At 45.6% G+C, this 23,873-nt stretch overlaps 1 protein-coding gene across 1 annotated transcript; it reads left to right on the top strand.

The window, feature by feature from the left end:
• The first annotated feature begins 20,842 nt into the window (after positions 1-20,842).
• JUN (Jun proto-oncogene, AP-1 transcription factor subunit) lies at positions 20,843-23,471 on the top strand. Its single transcript, XM_028511833.1, has one exon. The coding sequence runs from the start codon at positions 21,773-21,775 to the stop codon at positions 22,778-22,780; it is 1,008 nt and encodes a 335-aa protein (XP_028367634.1). The 5' UTR covers positions 20,843-21,772; the 3' UTR covers positions 22,781-23,471.
• The last annotated feature ends 402 nt before the right edge of the window (positions 23,472-23,873 follow it).

Below are 23,873 nucleotides of genomic sequence, written 5' to 3'. Positions count from 1 at the left end.
ATCTGAAATACTGTCAGGTAAAGAAAAAGTAAGGTAAAGTGAAGAAATACAGATCTGAGAAGGATTAGAATGTGAGAATCATAGTAGCAACTATTTTGCACAGCACAGAGAGCTTTCCCCAGCTTTACCCTATTTCACCTCCACATCATCTCAGTGAGGCAGACTGCTAGCCCATTCCACAGATGGTAAAACTGAGGATGAGAGATGTGTAGCCATTTGTCTGAAATCACACAGCAGGGAAAACCAGATATGGGGCTCAAAACTGAGTCTTCCTCCTCCAAATCCAAGGTTCTTCCTGTTATGGGGATCATTTCTCCATAGATCAAAGAAGAAGAATTCTGAGTCACGGGCCCATCTCAAACTCTGTTCCACTCTGACAATCCACCCACCAAGACAATCTAAGTGATGTGCACACAGGGCTGGTCACTTACTTATCAAGTTGTGTTCTTATGATTTGTAAACTTTTCTGTGTATATGCTATACTTCTTTTAAAAACATTAAATGCAGTTTTAAAATCTACTGGAAAATCACTTTTCACTAAAAGTTTTCCTAATTTTTATTTTTAATATGTCTATCTGGTCATGTCTCTTCTCCCCCTAAAATTTTTTTGTGGCTCTCCACTACTCTCTGGACAGCTTTTACCACCCTGTACAATCTTACCCCTTGCCTGTCCCCTCAGCTCATCGCCCCCTACTTTGTGCAGGATGTATAAAGGCCAGGCTTTCTTTCCTCTGTTCCTTCTTTCTAGAACTCTGCTCCTTTGGTCACAACTCACTCCTATTCCCTCATCCTTCAGGCCTCAGGTAAGATAATCCTTCCTCCAGGAAGCCTTCCGTGACCACCACTTCGCCAAGGTTGTAACCAAGACCCGCTAAACCCCCACAGTACCAGGGCCCAATTCCACAACAGCCCTACTACACTGAGCTGGAAATGCCTGTTTCTCTGTCCCCTTCTGCCAGTCTGTACACTCCCTGAAGGAAGGGACTGTGCCTTGTCGTTTCTACTTCCCAGCACCCAGCTCAGCACTGGCTCAGCAAATGTTTCTGGATCAGAGAATGAATGAATCAACTCCCTACCCACCTTCTACAAGGGTTTGCTCTCCTCTTTACTTGAAAATCTGGTTCCTCACTTGTATGTGCTCTGTCCCTTTGCCTAATCTGGAATTTCTGGATGGCACTGTAGTGGGTTGAATTGTATACCCCCCAAAGAGGTGCCCATTCTGGAAAAGAGGAAACTGAGGCACAGGAAGATAAGAAAACCTGCTTGAGATGTCACAATGAATAAGTGGTGGTGCTGGGGTTGGAGCCCTAGGCTGTCAGTGTTACATTTTCCTGCAGTGAGCTACCGCTCTTTATGACAGGGAGAGAAACAGGGCAGGGAGGGTGAAGGGCAGGGAGAGACGGGCAGAGAAGGGTCATTCAGTGCTAGAAGACTACGTGTTTTTGCTTTCATTGTCTAGAAGCAACTGGCTAGCACACCTCTAACTTTCAATTTGTTACAGTGGGTGCTAAATTTAAATCTTGAATGATCTTTATCTGATCCATGTGTGTCTATATAGGCGAAGTGAATCATATAGTAAAGCTACCATAGTGATTCTAGACAACACTGCACTGTGGCACACAGTGCGAGCGTGAAAGCAGGCATGTCACTGTTACAGATGCAACAGTGTTGGTCCTGGAGACGTGCGTGTGAAAGGAGTGGGCCCATAAATGGCCACAGAATCCTCCTCCCCTGCACTCCTCTCCTTGGTTTGGTTAAAACAAATACTGGTCAGTGAGGTATCCAGGCCTGGAATCATCTAAATCATCTATGTAGGCTCTTCCTTGTCATTTCATAGAGAGGTCACACACATTCGTGCATTCAGCTCTCAGAGTGATGAGAAGCCACTGGAGTCAGTGGCACAGAGAAGTAGCAAGGTCCGGTTCAGGTTATGGAAGAACACCCTGTGTGGAGAGTAAAACAGGGGGCCAGATGGAGGGAGGGAGGCCAGAGAGAAGGTTGCTGCAACAATCCAGGAGACAGGCAATCCTGGACACGGGTTGAGCCACAGTTGATCGAAACTGACCAAAAAAGAGAAACAAAGGGAAGTGGAGAAAAGGGGAGGGAAGGAAAGAAAAAGAATTGGAAGGAGAAAATAAAAGTGGAGTGTGAGAGAAGAGAATGTTTTCTGTATCAAACAAGAACTCGGATCCTCAATTATTGAATGCAAGACTCTGAAATGGGAATACAGGAAATGGATACCTCCCGTGTGCTGACTGCTGTACTAGGTCTTCGTGTGTCCCACCTCAACACAGAAAAATCATTTGAGGTTTGAGGTAGGAACAATGAGCCTCTATTTTATAGACGAGTCATCTGAGGTCCAGAAAAGTTAAGTAATTTGTCCAAGGTCACACAGCCAATATGGGAGTGCTAGAATCAGAGTTGAGGGATTATCTAAGCCCACAGCCTAACCTTTCTAAACCCCATGCTGGCTGCTGCAGATTGATGCACAGACATCTTCCTTGCCCTTGAAAACTTCCCTTACAATAATCCCATGAGGTCAGAACTCTCATTGTTCCTATTTTTAGAAATGAGAAAACTGGTGGCTAGAGAGGTTAAGTGACTTGCCCAAGTCATAACAGCTGACAAGTGGCAGAGTCAAGATCAAACCCTGGTGTAGCTCCAAATATCTTCACCACCACTCTGTGTCACTATATAATGTAGTTGTTCTGAACATTAGTATAATATACCTTTAAACCTCATTTCAGATAAAAGGGTAAAAGGTAGGTAAGAAAGGAACCAAGTTATCCAAGTCTACCAGTATTCCAAGACTTCCTGAGAATACACACATACATAGCACATTCACTGACATACAGGCACACACATCTAGATACAGACACACCCATAAAGTACATGCATACCCAGCATTCCAAAGCATTCCAAAGTCAATTACTTCCTAAATTAGGCTCTGTTATCTGGGTCTCTGGGGAAGGTAAGTCATTTAACCAATTATGATGAATTGCCAGAGCCATCCATCCATTCTCAAGAAGTACACAGATGTAGTCCTCAAATTACTTTTTAAAAAGTCAACTAGAACCCCTTGTTAATATTTCCTTGAGAAAGGGGGTAGGAGTTGGAAAGTCGAAAAGGTCAAATATTCAACCCTCTGCATTAGAGGCTTCTTCCAAACACCCATGATTCCTAATTCCTTGCTTCTCAGGAAATGGGCCCCAATGGTGTGCAAGTCAATTCCAACATCAAGAAAAAGACCTCCTGTTGAGAGGGACTGTGTTGTAGGGAAATGTGCCAAGACAAAATGTGTCCTCTGACAGCCCGAGTTCTAAGCCTGATTCTACGTTTTCCTAGCTATGTGACCCAAGCAGGTAACTGGGTTCTCATATAAACAATATGGGGATAATCTAATCCCTAATTCTGAGCTATCGTGAGGATTATAAAAGATGCCTTAAATAAAGTATCAGGCATACAGGTGATGCTTAGGGAGGGCAAAATCTTGATCGTTCCCCTATAAGGTAAAGAGTTGCTAACTTCCAACCAATAGAACCTATAATTAGTATCTTTGGCCACCACAGGAAGGAGATGTAAATTAAAAAAAAAAAGGCAGTCAGATGTTTTCACATGGAAAGGCAGGCCTAGGCATCATTACCACGTTGCTAGGTGTTGTTAAGCCACCCACCTAGCGGCAGAGTGGGCAGCAATTAATGTAATTAGTGCAGTGATGAGTGTCCTCTGCAATGATAAACAGCTCAGTCCTGCAGAACTTGACAGACCTGCTGCTTCCAGGAGGCCCTTGACCCTGAACATCCACTCGGGGAGTGGTAGTTTAGTGGAGGGAGACAGACTTTGAATCAGGTGGCACCAGAGGTAGATCCCATCTTTGTTAATTTCTAGCCGTGTGACTAAAGGCAGGCTATGTCACCTCTGAGCCTTAGTTTCCTTATCTGTAAAATGGGGTTAATAATATCCCCACAGGGCAGCTATAGTTCTCTGTATCTTTATCACTGTCGCCACCAAAGAAAACCACAAAGCAGGCCAGGGCTGAACTGGGAAAACTGTAGAGCATCTAAGGGGACCCGAACACTGCCCGGACCTAGAGCTGGAGCAGCCCATTTCTCTTCCTCTAAGTTCAGGGCACACACACTGACCCAAGTGGCTTTAGGGAAATGACTAGAGTTTGGGACTCAAACGATACTGATTCCCTGGGGGCAGGAGGGAGTTGGGGGAGAAGGACTCTTTGATTTGACTAATTATTTAAGATAATGTTAATGACATAATGACAACTGTTATCAGCAATATTACCACTTATGTAAAACAAAAGTGTCACAGCAATCTGGCAGCTGGTAATAAAAGCACAAAACCTGCCTATAACTTAGAATCTAGAAATACCATCTTAAGAATTTATACCCTCACAAAAGAAGACAAATAATCCAAAGGTTGTAATGTGTGTGAGTATGTATGTGTATGGTGAGGTTCTTGAGAATCATTAAGAACTCACTAAATTGTCCAAAAGTCTCTCAGTGCCCACCACCCAACAGTCACTGAGCGCCTCCTGGTACCAGAATTAAGACACCGAGTGTCGGAAGTTACGTCACACACACACACAATTCAGATTCATTGAAGGCTCTGAAACGATCTGTAAAGTGGATCAAAAGGGAGGTATCAACAAAGAAACCGCTAAGCAAAACAAAAGCATAATTCCTGAGACTGACTGACAAGGGAGAGAACTATGTGGATTCTTGGAAACATGCATATGAAGTGGTGTTCAATGAAAAGAAACAAACAAAAAAAAGCATCACAGGACTCAGAGAGTGTCAGAGCTAAAAGGACCTGGGGGAACATCCCGTTCAGCATTGCTCCACCCTTTCCACGGAGACCTTGTGGCAAGTGAGGTTCATATATCCTAACGATCTACACAGAAAAATTAAATTCTGGGTAATAATAAAATTAGTATTAGCTAGCTGTTGCTCCACTACTTCCCTCCCACTTGAGAAAGCTTTCCAGTGTACCAGAGAGTTAGGCTGAAACCATTAAAAGAATAACCTTGTATCCACTCTAATTTGTTTAATAAAATGGGGATTAAGAGTCAACACTGCAGTTGAACACCAGCAATCTGACCCAAGCCCCCATGCTACTGATGGAGAAGCCGAGGCTCCAAGCGACCTTCCTTTGTTCTGCTACCACATACTTCTTGCTCACTTGGTATTCCTTGAGTGAGTCTTCGTGAATGAGTAGGCAAATGAGATGAGTGGACTAAGGTCACCCACGGTATACGTGGCTGATAACATATACTGATTAAAACTTAGGGACTGGGAGTGAATTTAGCCCATGGTACCTAGAAATGCATATTCATCATGTTACCACTTGTTAATTTGCTCAAGTGCACCGTGAGAAATAAAACAATGGCCAGCAGACACAGCGTTGTAGAGGACATCGCAATAATAGCCCGAAACATGGGGTTCTCGAACCCTCAGGCTATGGATAGTACCAGTGTCTAGTCTCTAGTGCTTAAAAGCCACAACTGACATCAAGTGACACTTTAACTGACCATCTAGGAACAAAGGATCTTTTAACAAAATTAGCGAAGGCGGAATCCGTAGGTGAATGTCCTCACCACCTGATCACTGGTGATGACTCTTTCCTGCCTTTTCTCTGCCTGGAATGCCCCTCCCGCACCTCTCTGCTCTCAGAATCAGTGCTTATATCCTTCGTATTGTAGCCCCTCTTCAGACAGGCCCTTTCTGATCCTCCTCTTTGAGAAGGTCCCCACATTCATTCTTCTTCAAAACCAGAAGGGTATAGACCGTCTAGGTCTGCAGGCTCGATTTTCTCCTCACTCCCCGTCAGATAATGCTTATGTATTCTACCAGCTACACCGCAGGAAAAACATAGTTCCCACCCAGTTCTTTTCACTCACAACATTTATCACATGTTGTGATTTTACATAATTTATTTATTATCTATATACAGCCACCATAATACTAGTAATTACAATTAATATTTATTGGGCACTTCCTGGGTCAGGTAGTATTTCTAAGTACTTTACATATCAATTAATTTCACATTCACAGCAACCCGCTGAAATAGGTTCTATTATGAGTCTCATTTCACAGATGAGGAAATGGAGATTTAGAGTGGAATTTGTCCAAGTTCACATGCGAGTAAAGGACAGAGCCAGACATCAGATCTGAGTGATCTGGCTCCAGAGGTTAAGTGCTCAACCTCCAGGCAATCCCGAAGCATGGTGAGGATGGATGTCACATCTTTTTTGCCCACCACTTTGTCCTCAAGACCTTGTAGCACTAATGTCTGGCACAAAACAGGGGCTTGATGAACATTTGTTAGAAGGAAGGCAGAGAGGGAGGAAGGGAGGGAAGGAGGGAATGGGGCACTGAGAAAGAGAAAGCAATACTAGCCCCATCATGACCTTCTTGTGGGTTAGGTAGGTTTGGAACCCAATGAGGAGTCCCCATCTCCTTTAGGAGCAACAGGGGTGCTGAAATAGAGCTGAATGAAATACTGTTCCTGTCCCTGGTAAGTACTTTATCCTCATCTCCAGGTGGTCCAGTGGTTCTGATGTCCTCGGGTAAGCCCAGGAACCCCCTCCCTGGGTCCTGGGCTCTTCCCTGCCTACAAAAGGAGGTTCAATTGTATACAACCATTTGACTCCAGGGCCCCTGTGGGGACTCTCAGAGCATGTCAATGAATATGAGCTCCTCACTCAAGGAGCTCACAGGCTAATGAGGAAGAGGAACCCTGCAACCAAGGAGAGGAAGGGAGGTAGACCAGTCAGATTGGGAAGGGAAAGAAAGAAGGCACAGAGGGAGAGACTCATATCTCTGAATGAATTCTACCTCTGGAAGTCTCTGCTTGTTCTGCTCATGAAGCCTACAAATGCCCTTGCCCCATCCCCCGCCTACCATCTGCATAGGTGGACTGCTTTGCTATAACACAGGATACTGTGTTGTGACACACGTTACTGTAAGACAAGGTTAAGATTGGGAACTAGATGGAACAACATAACATGTAAATGGATTCATTTTACACTGATTTCTCCCAGGATGCTAACGTTTTGTTCCATTGAGGAGAACCAGCTGAGCAGAAACTATACTAACACAGTAGACTGTGCTTGACACAGAGGCATACGGCACTGGGGCTGCTGGACAAGAAGCCCTTTTGTCTTTCTCCTCCTTCTGGGCTATTCGCTATTTGCCCTGTCCTAAAAGAGCTTATTGCAGGCCAAGGTCAGCCCCTACCTGTGTTCTGCCCAAGGCCACCCTGCCTGAGCTATAAAGCAATCTGAGATGGCTGCTACTTGTGCTGGGCTTGAAGATTCCCAGATGAAGCGAAGCTGTGAATCCAGGCTGGCTGCTGCTAGTGGAAGCCTGGAGTCCCTTAACGAGAGGTATGGGGTCTGCGTGCTTGCTGAGGCTGGCTGTTGCTTGTTTGAGAAGTTGGGAAGTTGTGAAGTATGAGCCAAGACTAGCCATTCATATGGAAAAACAGCTTGGGTGAGGCCCTCAGTTGGGTGGGATGGAGTCTCAGGGGATCTCTAGGGCAGGGCACAGCGTTAGCCAAGTTGATGGAGCCTCAAATATGACACCAGCCTGCTGGCTCTGTCGGGGGAGGGTTCAGAAAAGGGACAGTGGCCTTTGCCCAACTTTCTGTCTAGGAGAAAGCTGTCCCCCAGCTCCCGCCCTCACTCCAGACACTTCACTTCCTCCCTGTATGCCACTGGTGTCTTTCAAGCTGCTACCCTGGCACTGGAGCTCAGAGGGAATGATTCTGAGTAAGTCTACGTGTGGATTCTTTAAAAGGAACTGTTTGGGACCCCAGAAGTTTCTTCCAGAAACTCAATCCCCAGAAACTCAAGTTCTGGCTACAACCCCACTGGTTGTTGTAGCCAGAACTTATGGGGACTTATATTTCTGGCACTGGAACTCCAAATTGGGGGGGCATGGTGTGGGGCTAGGACTCCTCACTCCAAAGATATCCCTCCTGATAGTTTATCCACCACATGTGGATGTGGGACCAGCCTGTTCTGCATCTCCACCCCTCCTACTGGTCTGGATGGTTGTGATTTCTTTAATTCTGTGGTTGTCACACTTCCATTCAACTCCATTTCTGATGGTTCTGAGTGACGGCTATTCCATAATTTAGTTGTAATTTTGATGTGGTTGTGCAAGGAGGTGAGCATAGGTAGTACTTATGTCACCATCTTGACCAGAAGTCCAAACATGACTCTTAATCCTAACAAATAAATTCCTTAGTAAAACATTTTCTTTTTGTAAATGGAGTCCATGAGCTATATCAGCATATATTGTCCAAATTACCAAAAATAGAAAGGGAAGTACACGAGTGCCGTTTTTTGGGCAACATTTTAAGGAATTTAATATGCAACTCTATTTCTGCATCTTTGCCATTGATGTTTCTTTGCAGGACTCATATGTAGTTGGTCTGAAAAGTGGTTGGGTTCCCTTAAAACAGAAAAAGCGGTAGACAACTGAGTCTTAATACATTTTTAAAAAGAGTAATGGAAGTTTCAGAGCCTTCCATTATTTCCACTGGGAATCGTGAAAATTCCCAAATGATGCATATGCTTGAGAAACAATCTGTGTTATGCAGAGAAACAAAGTAAAAGGCCCTAGGCCCACTCAAGACACCTGGTTTCCATCCCATCTTTGGTCACTAGCTCGCTATCACTCAGGCAAGTGACAGTGGGGAGGGGCACACTGTCCCTATCACAGAAATGAAGAAATTTTGATTTCCATAACCATTCCCCAGTGATAGGAGACATACGCAATCAAGAATGACTCTAGTTGCCAAAGGTAGCTATCATGTAACTCAGGAGACACCTGCCTACCACAGGCACCAAAATCCTTCCAGGTCTGACAGTCTGTGATTTCATGATTTAAGTTCCTTGGATTGCAGATGACCACACAAGTAGCAGTGATGTATACAGAGAACCATTAAACAGTCTCTAGATTATGCTTAGAATGTCACACCACAGGCAGCATAAGCCAAGCTACTGTAAACACCTACCTAGGTACTCTGGTTAATTAAGTGTCCATGTTACTATCACTGTGCTCATTATGATCGTAGATATGGAGTTGGTATTTTTAAGAAGTGTATAATGAGACTTTGGAATATATTGCACACAATTTAAACTATCCCTGGTACATGCTGTCATTTCTTCACTTTACTGTTAACTGAGAGAGCAATGAATGCTTACTTTACTGCAGTAGATTACTGTACACAAAATATTCCCTTCCACCACCCCCATGACTTCCCAGCTCACTGATATTGGACTCGGCCATGTGGCTGGCTTCTGCTAATAGAATGTGGGCAACAATGACAACATACCAGTGTGAACCCTTGGCCTTAAAAAGTCTCAAGTGTTTCCATTTGCCACAACCTCTGCTAAGAACACATCCCTGGTAGCCTCTGCCTCCCTAGTATGGGTTCTGTCCTAGAATGAGACACATAGAGCAGACCCGACTTTAACCCTCAGCCCCACTTCTTCAGGTTGCACATGAACACAAGCCACACTGCACTAACGTCAGCGGTGTCAGGAAAAGCCATCATCACTGCGTAGAAAGTTGCAGGGAAGGAAAACGCAATGGAGAGGAATGAAGACTGAGTGGGGGTGCCCTGAGAAGACTACGCCACCTCAGCTGATCTGCGGACTGCTAAGCAGGAAGTAAAATACTTAACATTGTGTAGCACTCAGGTTCTGTGGAGGTTTCTTTCACAACAAAAGCCAATTAATGTAGCTATTGTGATAAGCAAAATTTTACAGATATCATATATTTTTAAAAGTGAATAAAATCTTTCTAATCACATCCCCAAATAAGATAGCTGATAATGGCCATTTGGTATATAACTTTCTTCTCCTCTCTCTGGGTTTTCCAAGGATTAAACGATCAAATGCATATAATAAGCATTTAGCACAGTGACGGGCATATGATGTAAACACTCATTAAACATTACCTCTTTTTATTAATATTTTAGTGCAAACAAATATACTCAGAGATAGGTTTTTAATTTGTGCAAAAATAATGCCATGCTACAAACACTACAACTTGCTTTCTTCACATAACACTGTATCATGGGCATCTCTGTAGGGCAACCCATCTTCTTAAGGGCAATTAATTCATCTTTTTAAATGGCTACACGATATTCCATGGTTTGAATATACCAAAATGTATTTTACCTACTTCCATTTGTAGAAAAGGAAACTGAGACTCCAGAATGTTGAGAAGGTGTTTGTCAAAGGTTTTGCTGCCCTGTAACACACTTGAGCAATCAAAGGTAAGTGGAAATGACATGTAAGCAAACTTTAAAACCTGTCCCATGGTGTTGTTGCCTCTCTCACCTGTGACACACACCAGCAATCTCTCAGACAGGGGTTGCTCCTTCAGCCTGGGTCTCAGGGCAAAGAGATAAGGCCTGAATCAGGATGAAAATGTAACATGCACATGAAATAAACCCATGTTCTTTTAAGCCTCTGAGAGTTGAGGGGCAGTTTGTTGCTATAACATAAATCAGAGAATGCTGATACAGTGTTTCAAGACTTTCAAGCATTTAGGTGTTTACTGCAAATGTTCATCATCAATGGTTTGGCCAAGCACCAACTTGCTAGTCAATCAAGATGTGGGTTGACAAAATAATGGGAAACAATCTCCTTCCCTAATTACCCTTTTCAAAATTATCGGTAGCCCTCTCTCTTACTACAAAATCACTAGGCGAAGGACGAAACAGCAGCGACAAAACAAGACCTCTAATGGCATAGTCCAGTAGGTTGAGCACCATTCTTTGTATGTGGGAAGTATCTTGGGTAGGTCAGGAGAACATCGACCCTATTTCTCCAGGTTGCAAATACATACACATGAACTCTCAACGCAACTTTAACATCACTAGTTCCAAGAATAACCATCATCACTGCTTAGGAAACTGCAAGGAAGGCAGGCACAATGGAGAGAAAGTAGACTGAATGTTACCCCTCACCAATCGTCACAATAAAAAATCATTTTGATTTTTTAAGTGTAATACATGTTTATTGTAAAAGTTCTAAAACAGAAGCATGAGGAGGAGATTGGAAACTACTCAAATACCACAGTGTTGACATCTTGATGGTTAATCAGCAGTATCTTCCTAGGTAAATGCACACACATATTATTATACAAGCTCTTCTATATGCATTTATTAAGTATACAAGGCCTTACAGTATATATTTCTTAAGTGTGTGCACACATATTACAAGGTCCTTCTCTTGTGCTCATCCTCTCCACTCTTCCTCTCCACCTTACCTTTTGGTCCTTCCAAACACACCCCATACTCATGCCCCATATTCAGACCTTTGTACATACTGTTCTTCTTTCTAGAACACTCTTACTCCACTGTCTCCTCTTCTTCTAGCTACTCCTAGTCATCCTCAAGATCTCAATTTACTCATTGTCTACTTAGAAGGTAATTCTCTGACCACTACCCTTGTCAGATGTCCCTTCTCTGTGTACCCAGAACATCTTGTCCTTCCTTCTCACATTGCATTATCATACTTGACTAGTCTTGCCTTTTTATTTTCCTTGCTATACCCCAACATGTGGACAAGTACTGTAGCCTTTTTTCACCAATGTTTACCAGTGGCTGGCACATAGTAAATGCTCAAAACTTGTTGAATAAATGAATAACATATTTAACGATATATGCTACCTTTATTTCTCCAGAAATCCCCAAAGCACATGTCACTGCTCAATAAATGTCCCCTGAAAGATTAAATACAGAAAGGATACAAGACATGGCAACACGTCTCATGAAGCTTGTGAATTTTAGACAGAAAGAGAACACAAACAACAGGAAGCACTGGTGTGTGATTAAGTGCTATGTCCTTTACTTCTGCCTCCTCCACTAATTCTCTCCAAACAGGAAAGAGGAAAATAAAACTCCCTAACTTCAGTTCCACATTTATTCCCTCACTGAGGGTTTCCTGCAGCACCAGCTGGAATAAGAAGACACTAGCAGCTCTAACATATATAATCCAAAATTTCAGTGATTCGGCACAGTGTAGTTGATTTCTCACTCAGGCAAAACCCAATGAGAACGTTCCTGTCAGCGGGCAATCTTCCACATGGTCATTCAGAGACGCAGGCTCCTTCCATTTGTGGTTCTGCCCTTCTCTATGCCTCCTACTTTTAACCAGGAGATGGGGAAGGATGGTTTTATGAGCCAATCCTATAAGTAGCACTCTTTACATTCACCCCCTTTGCATTGGCTAAAACTCAGCCAAGTGGCCGCACCCAGTTACAAAGGATGCCAGAAGATGTAGTTTAGCTGGAGGCACAGGAGGAAAAAGAAAAAGAGTTTGGTGAACACTTTATAGTTCTTCCATGACAAACGGTGAGTGAGTATCTAGTACGGGGAATCTTGATTTGTGGATACTGAAAACACTTGTTGTTTTGATAGAAGAATGTCTAACACTGGACTTGAGAGTGAAAAAAGGGTCAATTCCAGAACTGAGAAACCACTAATGGTGATAACCACTCCCAGGCAAATTCTAAAAGACAATATTTAAAAATGGCTTTTATAAACTTTGAAAATGAAGTGGTGACTATTACAAGTTACTGTGGACTCCCTCGGAATCATCATAACTAACCAAGCATAGTGCCCAGCACACCATAGACAATAAATATGTAGTGAGTGGATGAACTTCAATTCTACTTTTAAGGCAACTATCCCACTGATAAAAATGTTTAACAATGTAACTGCAGAATGTTCTTCTGTAAATATAGCAATTTTCCCTTCTAACTTCTAACCATTACCCTTACTCTGACCTCAAAACCTACGGAATAAGTGAACTCCCATGTGACAGTTGCACAACTATTTGGAGATTTCTACATATGCTCCCACAGTCTTTCATTTTTCCCTCTAGGTAAATATTCCCAGTTCCTTCCTTTCTTCTCCATGGGACATAGTTGCAGGCTTCCCACCACATGGCCTGTCTTCTCTGAGATCTCTTGGATTGGTCAAAATTGTTTTCCACGGGTCATGTCCACAGTGTTCCCAACACAGTCCAACCAGCTGCGTTAACTAGAAATATCACTCCCCAGCTCTGAGTATGTAAGCAGTGAGGATGCTGCCAAAGCCATTCCTGCATTGGGGAAAGGGCAGGACTGGGAAGATGCCTTCTAAGGACCCTTGCCACCTTACGATCCCACACAAGTTTTGGGAAATTCTGACTACTGAAAAGACATCACCATAAAGATGATAATGTGTACAATTCCACATTCTTCCCTAACACAAACCTAGTCTGAGCATACTCACCAACAACTCAATTTACTTACTTACTTGTATTTCAGTTTTCTTCCTTTCTGCCTCTTTACTCCAGTTGAAATGTAGACAGATATATCCAAGCTGACAATCTGAAAAAAGGAGGAGGGGATAGGAAGAAAATGGATCATTCCAAAATTGGAAACCACTCTCAAGCAAATGAGAACTAATTTCGTTCACAGTTAATCCGAGGGAAGGGCTTCCAAAGAAGCTCTAACGTATAAGACAGACTTATTGAACACACTCTATGTGCCAAGCATTGTACTAAATTCTGTGGATACAGTGAAGACAAAAAGATATGCTTATCCTGCCCTTTTGATGCTTGGCCTCTGGTGAGCAAGACCAAACTAAAAAAAAATAAATAAATAATGACAACATGAAGAAATATGGAATAACAAATGAAGATAGATTCTTTTGTGATGAGGAAATCTCCATTTCCCTGGCTTAGGGTTTCCATGAAGGGGCATTTGCTAGTGCAACCCTCTTGTCCGCTCTCTCTGTCCCTTATTTACCTCCATGGGAAAAGGGTTCGCTGATGGCTGAGTTCAGAAGAAAGACCCAGTGTGCCCATTTCAGCCAGCTGCCCTCTTTTCAGAATCAAGTTGTTCACAGGATGTACACCCTCACTGTCCACTTGGAAGACATGTGCCACTGCCTCACCTGTGCCAGGGACTGGTAGTTAAGTTTAACACAGGGTGAAACATTAGCAAATCCACTGTGGCCTCATATCTGCCATGCCCTCCAATCTATCCTACATCAAGATGGCATTGCAATTTCCATTCATCTGCTTCCTGTATCTAACTTTCAGTGGGTCCTGGGAAGGAAAGGAGGTATTTATCACCCTCCTGAAATCCCAATGCTATGAAGAAAAACCACTGGGACTTGTGAGAAAGTTTAAGGGGGGCGGGGGGATCCGCTTTAAATGGGGGGAGGTATTGGGAATGCAGTCTGAAAAAAAAAAGGCCTCTTTAACTGTAATTTAAGCTAACATCCAAAGAAATGAAAACTGACCAAGGAACAGGGAAGAAGTGGGAGAGCTCACAAAAAGGTCCTTAGGCAAGAAACAGTTTGTCTTGTTTGCAGAACCAAAGAAGTCCAGTGTGGGAGTCACTAGGGCCGTCACCAAATACCTCCAGCTCTCTGCCTTCCAGGCAAATAGGATTGCACTTCCTGGTCTCCTTGCCGGCAGGGCGGGGCCTTGAGACTACTTTTAGGCAGTGAATCCAGAGATGTGACGCGTGACATTCTGTGGCAAAGGTGAGGGGAAAATAAGGATGTGTGTTTATACAAGGGTAGTACCTGAAATACCTTGTATCTATTCTTGTGTTTTGTAATTATTTGTTACAGAAAATGTCTTGTACCATATTATGTTCGAAATAAATGCTAAAATTCCTTTATAATATAAAAAACAAGTATCTGATGTAAATAAATTAAAAATTGATTTAAAAATTTAAATGAAAGATTTTTTTTCTGAAAATTTGGGCCAAAAACATGGGTGCGCATTACAGGTGGGAGCACATTATACACGGCAAAATACAGGTAACCACATCTGGCTAAGACCCTTCAAAGCTCTCCTTCTCTCTAGTTCAATTGATACCTGAAAGAAGGTGGTCTACCAGGGAAAGACAATGTAATCAGAATCCCTACCAATCCTTATTGAACATGGAGAAAGTGAAAGAAATAAAATGTTTCTGCCCTGAATCACTGGGCTTAAAATTGTTTTTTTACTAAGGTATAACCTAGGCTACCCGGACTGATACAGCCATAGCCAGTGTAGAGTAAATGAGAAGTACTAGCTATTTCAAACTGGTGAGGTAGGATATAGCCCAGATCATGTGAGATCTTATAGGCAAGACAAAGAATTTGGGTTTTATCCCAAATCCAATAGGATGACTTAAGGAGGTTTCAGCAGGGCAGTTTGAAATGTTCCAACTTCTATGTATTAAAACAAGGTACTATTGCTATTTGACTATTAAAACACCCCCCTTAATTCAACTATAGAAATGGCTGTTTTAAAAAAAAAATTCATCAACAAGCATTTATTGAGTACCTTCTATCCTTCCATGTGCCAAGCATCGCATTAAGCACAATAGATATAAAAATAAATAAGACACATTTCCTGGATTTGGAGTCAGGAATGTAAGAAGACATGTACAAGAACACACGAGAAACATTCTTTGCTTCAGGTATGTATCCAGTTTGGTGAGAGTCAAAGAAGGTAATATGCATTTGAGGGGAAGCGTAGGAGATGTGGTAATAGAAAGCTTCAGTAGAAGCAATTATTTGAACTGGGTGTTGAAGGGTGAGTAGGAGTTTGCCAGGTAGCGTTTTGATTAGGGACCAAAGTAAATGGAAAGGCAGGAAAATATTAAGAGGAACAGACAATGTTTAGGGTGGCCAAGACTCATAGGAATGGGTGGAATGTGCTGTTGCAGGGTGTGGCAAACTGTATTCCTCTCGGCAAATACTTGCTGCTCCTCCCCACTGACATCAGGTTTGGCCATGTGAACTGTTCTCAGCAGAAGCTTTAAGTACCATGCTCTTTCCTCTCTGTCATGATAATCAGCAATGTTTCAGAAAGGGTCCAAGAGCAAAGATGAAGTGTGTGAAGCAGAGACACAGCCAACCCATAACGGGTGTATAGTATGAATGAGAAATAATTCTGTGGTTGTCATCCAGTAAGATTTTTGGATCGCTACCATAGCTTAACCTCACCTATACAGAGGCAAGCGTTTCCAGCTCTTGACTTCCAGGAACATAGTAGGATTGCACTTTCCTGAAGCCTGTAAAACATGGTCATGTGACTAGTTTTGACCAATAATATACAAGCATAAGTAATGTGTCTTATTTCAGGGAGGAAGCTTTTAAAGCCGATGTGAATTCACCATGCTTTCTCCCCCACTGAAGTAATTGGGATGACTGTGGAAGCATACATCAAGATGAAACCTTCTTCACACTTAGCTTCTGAGTGAGTACATTGAGCAGAACCCCTTTGACTCTGAACATGTAGTATGAGCAAGAAATAAGGGTTTTTTGGGGTTTTTTTTTTTTGGTTAAGCTACTAAGATTTTAGGATTATTATGGTGGCAAACTTATCCTACCCTGACTGATACAATAAGTGGCACCTAGACATGGGGTAATGTAATAACAAAAATCAAATTAAACATTTGTTTAGGTGACAGTAACTAAGAACCCTGTATTAGAAGCTAAAAGGATACTGATCTATGTGGTGAATATAGCACCTGTGATCATTTAGAAGGCATATTATGAAACTATTGAACCAAATGAGACTGTAAAACAAAGCATTAGTAGCATGTGTTGGTGGCTGTTGGATGCATTTGGAAACTTATTACAAAAAAAAACACAAATTAATTCAGAGAAGACATGGCCAGTTTGCAAGCAGGAATGAAAGAAAGTAGGGATAATCTAGACATTCAGAGATTTGTAGGTTTAGAAAAGGCTACCATTGCTCAATCTCAACAAATAATACAGTTAAGAAATGTTTTCAGCAATAAAAAGTCCAGGTAAAATCATCCTTGAAGTACAGATCGAGTCAAGGGTATGGCCTCAGCACCTCTGGATAAGTTAAGGTGCCACGCAGCACATGCTTTCAATTGGACAAAATGGCTCTGGAAAAGGGAGAAGTGTGACTCTCACACCATAGCCCAATAAGTGGAAAGCACTGAAAACCAAGTTGAGGGGTGGGCAGTAAACAAATGAGAGACAGAAAGATCAACAGGCATGAGAACAAGAAAGCCAAGAAATATGGCAGACCATAGGCCTACGTCCAGAAAAGGGCTGGCTGTGGCTGTTGGGAATGGAATGGCTGAAAGCAAATAGATAAGAAACACACATTTATGTGAGAGTTCTACTGCCTGGATTAAAGGAGACTGTACTGGAGACTTAATATCACTCTGTAGCCCTCCCCCCAATTTTTAAAAGCTTATTTAAAAACATATTTCCTATGACTGCTTTAGATACAGAAGAGGAAGTATCGCTCAGAGACAAAGCCAGGGGCCATGGAAAGCAATGCATGGGGCAGCTACACGTGGAGAGCAGAACCAGGGGCTGAGTGGGGTGTTGAACAGGGGGTCCTCAACAGGTCTGCTCCTTGAACTAGTGTCTACTGTGGTCTCCCATTCCTTCAGCTCCCAAACAGTGTGTCCATGGCAGTAATCCTGTCTCTGTCCTGACATCTTGCCTTTAGATGAAGAGTCACATCTGGAGCTGATATAGAGTCTACTACACATCACCCAGAACCCGGAAAGCAAGCTTGATGTTACTAGAGGGGTCTGTAGAGTTGTCCCCCTTGAGAAAAGAATGAGAGAACTCTGCTTGTGGAAGGACACTAAGCCAAACATTTGGTGAACAGAAAGGGACACTGTTTGAATCGTTGATGTTGTCCCACAAATCTTCCTGGCTCTCTCTGTTCAAGACACTTGGCAAGGTTACAGAGATTCAAAGTTAGACATGGCCATGTGACTTACTTTGGCCAATGATACACCAGCAGAGTGCAGTGTGTCACTTCCAGGTAGATGCTCTGAGAGCCAGTGAATAATTTCGTGCCTTCTCTCTGGCCCCACCCCACCCTTAGCCAAGACAGTAATAAGAAGCAGGCTTTAAGATGAAATTTTCTTTAACTGGAACCCTCAAGTGACCACAGTGAACAGGACTGCCCTGCAGATCCACAGTGAGCACACAGCATTAGCAAGAAATAAGCTCCCCTGAGGTAAGTCACTGAGGTCTTGGGGTTGTTCCTTAGGACAGCATAGCCCAGCCTTTCCTGATGGATACTGGAGATGAGAGAGAGAGACGAGGCCTGAGAGAAGGAGCTGGACTGTAAAAGGCCCCTTTTCCTAGGCAAAGGTGTCTGAACTCTCTCCTGATGGTAAGGGGAAGCCAACGAAGGCGTCCAAGCAGAGGCGTTAACATAAACAGATGTTATTTTTTGGATGAAATATGCTATTTCTCAACATAAGGAGAAAATCAGCCTACTAAACCACATAAGGCAGCAAGGAACACGCAGAACCCTTAAGCAAAAAATATATATTTATACGAAGTCCTAAGTCTTGAATTTTCTAAATATAGGAGTTCTGAAAGGAGTTACAAAGGATCAGGCAAGGCAGATTTCTTCTTTACCACCATCCAAGCTCTATTTCCTCAGCAGACAATATATTACAAGAAAATCTCCCAGAGCAGAGAAGATACAAGGGAATGTAACACACACCTGAGGTCAATTTTCAGCTACCCGTGTGGCCTAAGCAAGATATTTAAGGCCTAGTTCCTCACATGTTAAATCCACCTAATATAAGTAGCTCTAGATGGTTGTGAAAGGAATTGCACATTTAAATTGCTCAGGCAAACGCCTAGTTGATAGTAGACGTTTAATACATGAAATTTAACTTAATTACTCTCATTATAAACATTATTAAGAACACCAGTTCCCTGATTAAAAAGAAAGTGATTTCGGGCAACAGTATAGAGAATGTTCCCTCCTTGAGGAAAGTAACTGGATCTTGTCATCGCTATATCTCTACCCCACCCCTGTCCCCCAACCCAGACACTATCTGGCTCACAGTATCCACTCAGTTTTCTTCTGCTGCAAGAAAATGAAAAGTGAGTGCCTGGAGTGAGGAAAAGCCAAGATTTCCCTGCCCCCCCCCCCCGCCCCCCCGCGCTTTTGGGTTGTTGAATCTCTCTCAAAGCCACAAAGACCTTAAAACTCTGGGCTCTGAACCTAAGGTTGAGTTCCCTTAAGTTCTGAAGCTAAAAAGCCAGAATTAGATCCTAGGTATGGTACAGAAACTGCTGCCGGTCCAACTTCAAGCCCCAGTCTTAGGCCTTCTGCCTGGGGAAAAAGCTGACTTCTAACCCTCTTTCCTCCCGCACCCTTCTCCCCTCACTGCTCCTCACAGGCATATGTACACCTGTTTCTACCAAGTCACATTCATATCCTAGCATTCCATTAAGGCTCTGGGAAACTCAGGGAAGGGGGTTGTTTGGCGACCTAGCCCTGAAAGTGATGATGCTCCACTATCTCAGCACTTTGAGGTGGTTCCCCGCCCCCCACCGGTCCCCACTGCAGATAAAGGAACTGAAGCTCAGAGAAGCTTGGTGATTTGCTCACTTCACACCATGACAGCGTTGGCTACGACAGAACCCACGATGCCCGACTTCAGTCTTCTTTCCACCGCACATTTTTGTCGCTAAGGCGTGCGGGATGGGGGGAGGCTAAAACAACCACCCTAGAACAGGAACCACTTATATGTGTCTAGCGCTTCCTAGAGGCTACACAGGATATGGGCCCAGCACCCGGCCAAGGGCGAAGAGATTTTAAATTCTGCTTCCATCCGATTCCTCGCTGCGTGACTTTCGGCAAGTGTCCGCCGCTCTCGGACTTGTTTTCCCGAAAGCAAGTAAGAGAGGGAGGAGTGTGAGCGTGAACACGTTCGTTCGCCTTAAGTGTGGTGTGCGTGTTCTTGTTATGCGGGGGCAGGGAATAGACGATCGCCGGGGTTCCCCAAGTTTCGGATTCCCTAAACGCTGGTTCTCAACTGGACGCTGAGTTGCCTCCTAATTCCACTCCCTATTATATAAAGGGGAAAACAAACCCTCCGAGACGGAGATGTGACCCCACACTTTCTCCCGTGGCCCGGAGGGTGAAGTAAGGGTGAGGCGGGGACTCAGAGCTGAGCACCCAGTTTCCAGCAAGGCAAATCGCTGGGCTTCTAGGGCGCAGCCAGACAGCGGGACGGACGGTCTCTCGTGAACTTGACCAGGAAAGAAACTTCCTAGTGTCCTCAACGTGGGGCACAGATTCTCGCGAGACTGCCCCTAACTTAAGCCCACTTTCATTCGCCTCCACTGGGAACTTAACAGAGCCACCTTAAGGGCGGCGTCCCGCCCCCCGGAAGTGCGGGGGGGGGTGAGGACTCCAGCGCTCGACCTCCCCGCCCTGCGCCGCGGCAAACTGCCCGTAGGTGACTTCGCGCCCCAACAAAGTGGGGGAAATACCACCCGCCCCGCACCTTCGGTCCCAGACACTTGGCAGGGTTCCCCAGCTTTCCGGGTTCCCGCAGCCTCTGCATTCCCGCCCGGAGCCCCGAACTTGAGACGGCCTCTGTCAAAGGTTGCTAGCGCCCGCGTCTGCCGGGCTCGCAGTAGCCACCGTCACTAGACAGTCAAACCCCAAGACGTCAGCCCACAATGCACCGGGCGGGTCGGGAAAGACGCGCCGGGGAGGGGAAGGCGAAGAGTGGGGCGCGAGTCGCGCGGGAGGGTGAAGGGGAGGAGGAGAAAGAAGGGCCCAACTGTAGGAGGGCAGCAGAGCATTACCTCATCCCGTGAGCCTCCGCGGGTCGGGAGAAGAATCTTCTAGGGTGGGGTCTCCATGGCGACGGGTGGGCCCGCCCCCTTGAGAGCGACGCGAGCCAATGCGAAGGCCTTGGGGTGACATCATGGGCTATTTTTAGGGGTTGACTGGTAGCAGATAAGTGTTGAGCTCGAGCTGGATAAGGGCTCAGAGTTGCACTGAGTGTAGCTGGAGCAGTGAGGTGCGAGTGGAGGTGCGCGGATTCAGGGAGACAGGCAAACACAGTCAGGACCACGTAGAGTCCGAACCGCAAATTCTACTTTCTTTATTATTTTCTCAACAACTGCCCAGAACTAGCGTCTGTGGCTCCCGGACTGGTGTTTTGGGGAGCGCCCGAAGAACCCCTTCTCCAGCCACCCCCAGAAGGACCGCCCCGCTGCTAGGGGGCTGCTGACAGCGCGGAGAGCGGTGACTGTCTCCCGGAGAAGTCCAGCGAGCCGCAGCAGCGGCAAAGAAGTTTCCTGGCCAGGGGGACAAGTAGCCCCTGGGTCCCGGAGCGAACTTTTGCAAAGCTTTTCTCCGCCCGAAGCTGCCGGAGCGGCGATAAAGGAAAGCCGGAGGCGGAGAGGAGATCGAGAAGGGACGAGCGCTCAGCTTCGTTCGCACGGGTTGCTGAACTTGGGCGAGCCGCGGCCGCCGGGCGCCCCCTCCCTCTCTCAGCGGAGGAGGGAACAGGCGGCGGAGTCCGGGCGGCGGAGACCCGCCAGCGGCCGGCCACTGCAGTGACCGGGCTGAGTGCCGCCTCCGAGAGAGCCACTGTCGCCGGGTAGCGAGTTCCCGGGCTCAAAGGAGCCGCTGCGCGGAGGAGCGCTCAGTGAGTGACCGCGACTTTTCAAAGCCGGCAGCGCGCGCGAGCGGACAAGAGTGCAGGCGGCGTCTTAACCCCGCGTTCCCTGGAGCGAACTGGTGAGGAGGGCGCAAGGGGGAGGACAGCCAGCGGGTGCGCGCGCTCTTAGAGAAACTTTCCTTGCCAGAGGCCCGGGGAGGCGCGGGTGTACCCCGTTTCCCAGCGCCCTGTTGCGGCCCCCAAACTTCTGCGCGCTGCCCAAACTAACCCCACGTGAAGTGACGGGTTGTTCTATGACTGCAAAGATGGAAACGACCTTCTACGACGATGCCCTCAACGCTTCGTTCCTTCAGTCCGAGAGCGGCGCCTACGGCTACAGTAACCCCAAGATCCTGAAACAGAGCATGACCCTGAACCTAGCTGATCCGGTGGGGAGCCTGAAGCCGCACCTCCGGGCCAAGAACTCAGACCTCCTCACCTCGCCCGATGTGGGGCTGCTCAAACTGGCGTCGCCGGAGCTGGAGCGCCTGATCATTCAGTCTAGCAACGGGCACATCACCACCACACCTACCCCCACCCAGTTCCTGTGCCCCAAGAACGTGACTGACGAGCAGGAGGGCTTTGCTGAGGGCTTCGTGCGCGCGCTGGCAGAACTACACAGCCAGAACACGCTACCCAGCGTCACGTCCGCGGCGCAGCCGGTCAGCGGGGCAGGCATGGTGGCTCCTGCAGTGGCTTCGGTGGCGGGAGGCAGCGGTAGCGGCGGCTTCAGCGCCAGCCTGCACAGCGAGCCGCCGGTCTACGCCAACCTCAGCAACTTCAACCCGGGAGCGCTGAGCAGCGGCGGCGGGGCGCCCTCCTACGGCGCAGCTGGCCTGGCCTTTCCCGCGCAGCCCCAACAGCCTCAGCAGCAGCCGCCGCAGCCGCCGCACCACTTGCCCCAGCAGATCCCCGTGCAGCACCCGCGGCTGCAGGCCCTGAAGGAGGAGCCGCAGACAGTGCCCGAAATGCCCGGGGAGACACCGCCCCTGTCCCCTATCGACATGGAGTCCCAAGAGCGGATCAAGGCGGAGAGGAAGCGCATGAGGAACCGCATCGCCGCCTCCAAGTGCCGGAAAAGGAAGCTGGAGAGAATCGCCCGACTGGAGGAAAAAGTGAAAACCTTGAAAGCGCAAAACTCGGAGCTGGCGTCTACAGCCAACATGCTTAGGGAACAGGTGGCACAGCTTAAACAGAAAGTCATGAACCACGTTAATAGTGGGTGCCAACTCATGCTAACGCAGCAGTTGCAAACGTTTTGAGGAGAGACTGTCGGGGGCTGAGGGGCAACAGAGAAAAAAAAACAACACAGAGACAGACTTGAGAACTTGACAAGTTGCGAGAGAAAGAGAGTAAAGAAGTGTCCGAGGACTAAAGCCAAGGGTATCCAAGTTGGACTGGGTTGCGTCCTGACGGCGCCCCCAGTGTGCACCAGTGGGAAGGACTTGGCGCGCCCTCCTTTGGCGTGGAGCCAGGGAGCGGCTGTCTGCGGGCTGCCCCGCTTTGCGGACTGGCTGTCCCAGCGCTAACAAAATGTTGGACTTTTCTTTAACATTGACCAAGAACTGCATGGACCTAACTTTCGATCTCATTCAGTATTAAAAGGGGGGAGGGGGAGGGGTTACAAACTGCAATAGAGACTGTAGATTGCTTCTGTAGTACTCTTTAAGAATACAAAGGGGGGAGGGGTCGGGGAGGGGCCGCGGGAGGGAGGTTTGTGAGAGTGAAGCTGAGGCTACACATGAACTCTTTCTGGCCTGCCTTCCTTAACTATGTATGTACATATATATATTTTTTAATTTGATGAAAGCTGATTACTGTCAATAAACAGCTTCATGCCTTTGTAAGTTATTTCATGTTTGTTTGTTTGGGTGTCCTGCCCAGTGTTGTTTGTAAATAAGAGATTTGGAGCCTCTGAGTTTACCATTTGTAATAAAGTATATAATTTTTTTATGTTTTGTTTCTGAAAATTCCAGAAAGGATATTTAAGAAAATAAAATATTGAAAAAGTATTCCTCCCCCAACCTCTTTTCTGCATTATCTCTAGATTTTCTATCTAGGTGGAGTTGAAGGAGTTAAGAGGGTCAATTAGAATTACTCTCAGTGCTGCTCACTGTCAAGCAGTAAAAACTGTTCTCTACTGGACTTGAGGAGTAACTGGCTGTTCTCTTACCAAGTCATACTCTTACTTACAAAGAATAGTGTGGCCTTTCAGGAGGCTGAGGGAAGGGAGGTTGTGGTGAAGAGGGACAGACCACTGGGGAGTCAAACATTTTAAAGTTTGGATTATATCAAGTGGCATGTGCTGTGACCATTTATAATGTTAGTAGAAATTTAACAATAGATGCTTATTCT

The sequence above is a fragment of the Phyllostomus discolor genome, chromosome 5 (assembly GCF_004126475.2).
Source record: "Phyllostomus discolor isolate MPI-MPIP mPhyDis1 chromosome 5, mPhyDis1.pri.v3, whole genome shotgun sequence".
Lineage (NCBI taxonomy): Eukaryota > Metazoa > Chordata > Mammalia > Chiroptera > Phyllostomidae > Phyllostomus > Phyllostomus discolor.
Note: the sequence above shows the minus strand (reverse complement) of the source record. Positions and strands in the feature narration are given on the sequence as shown.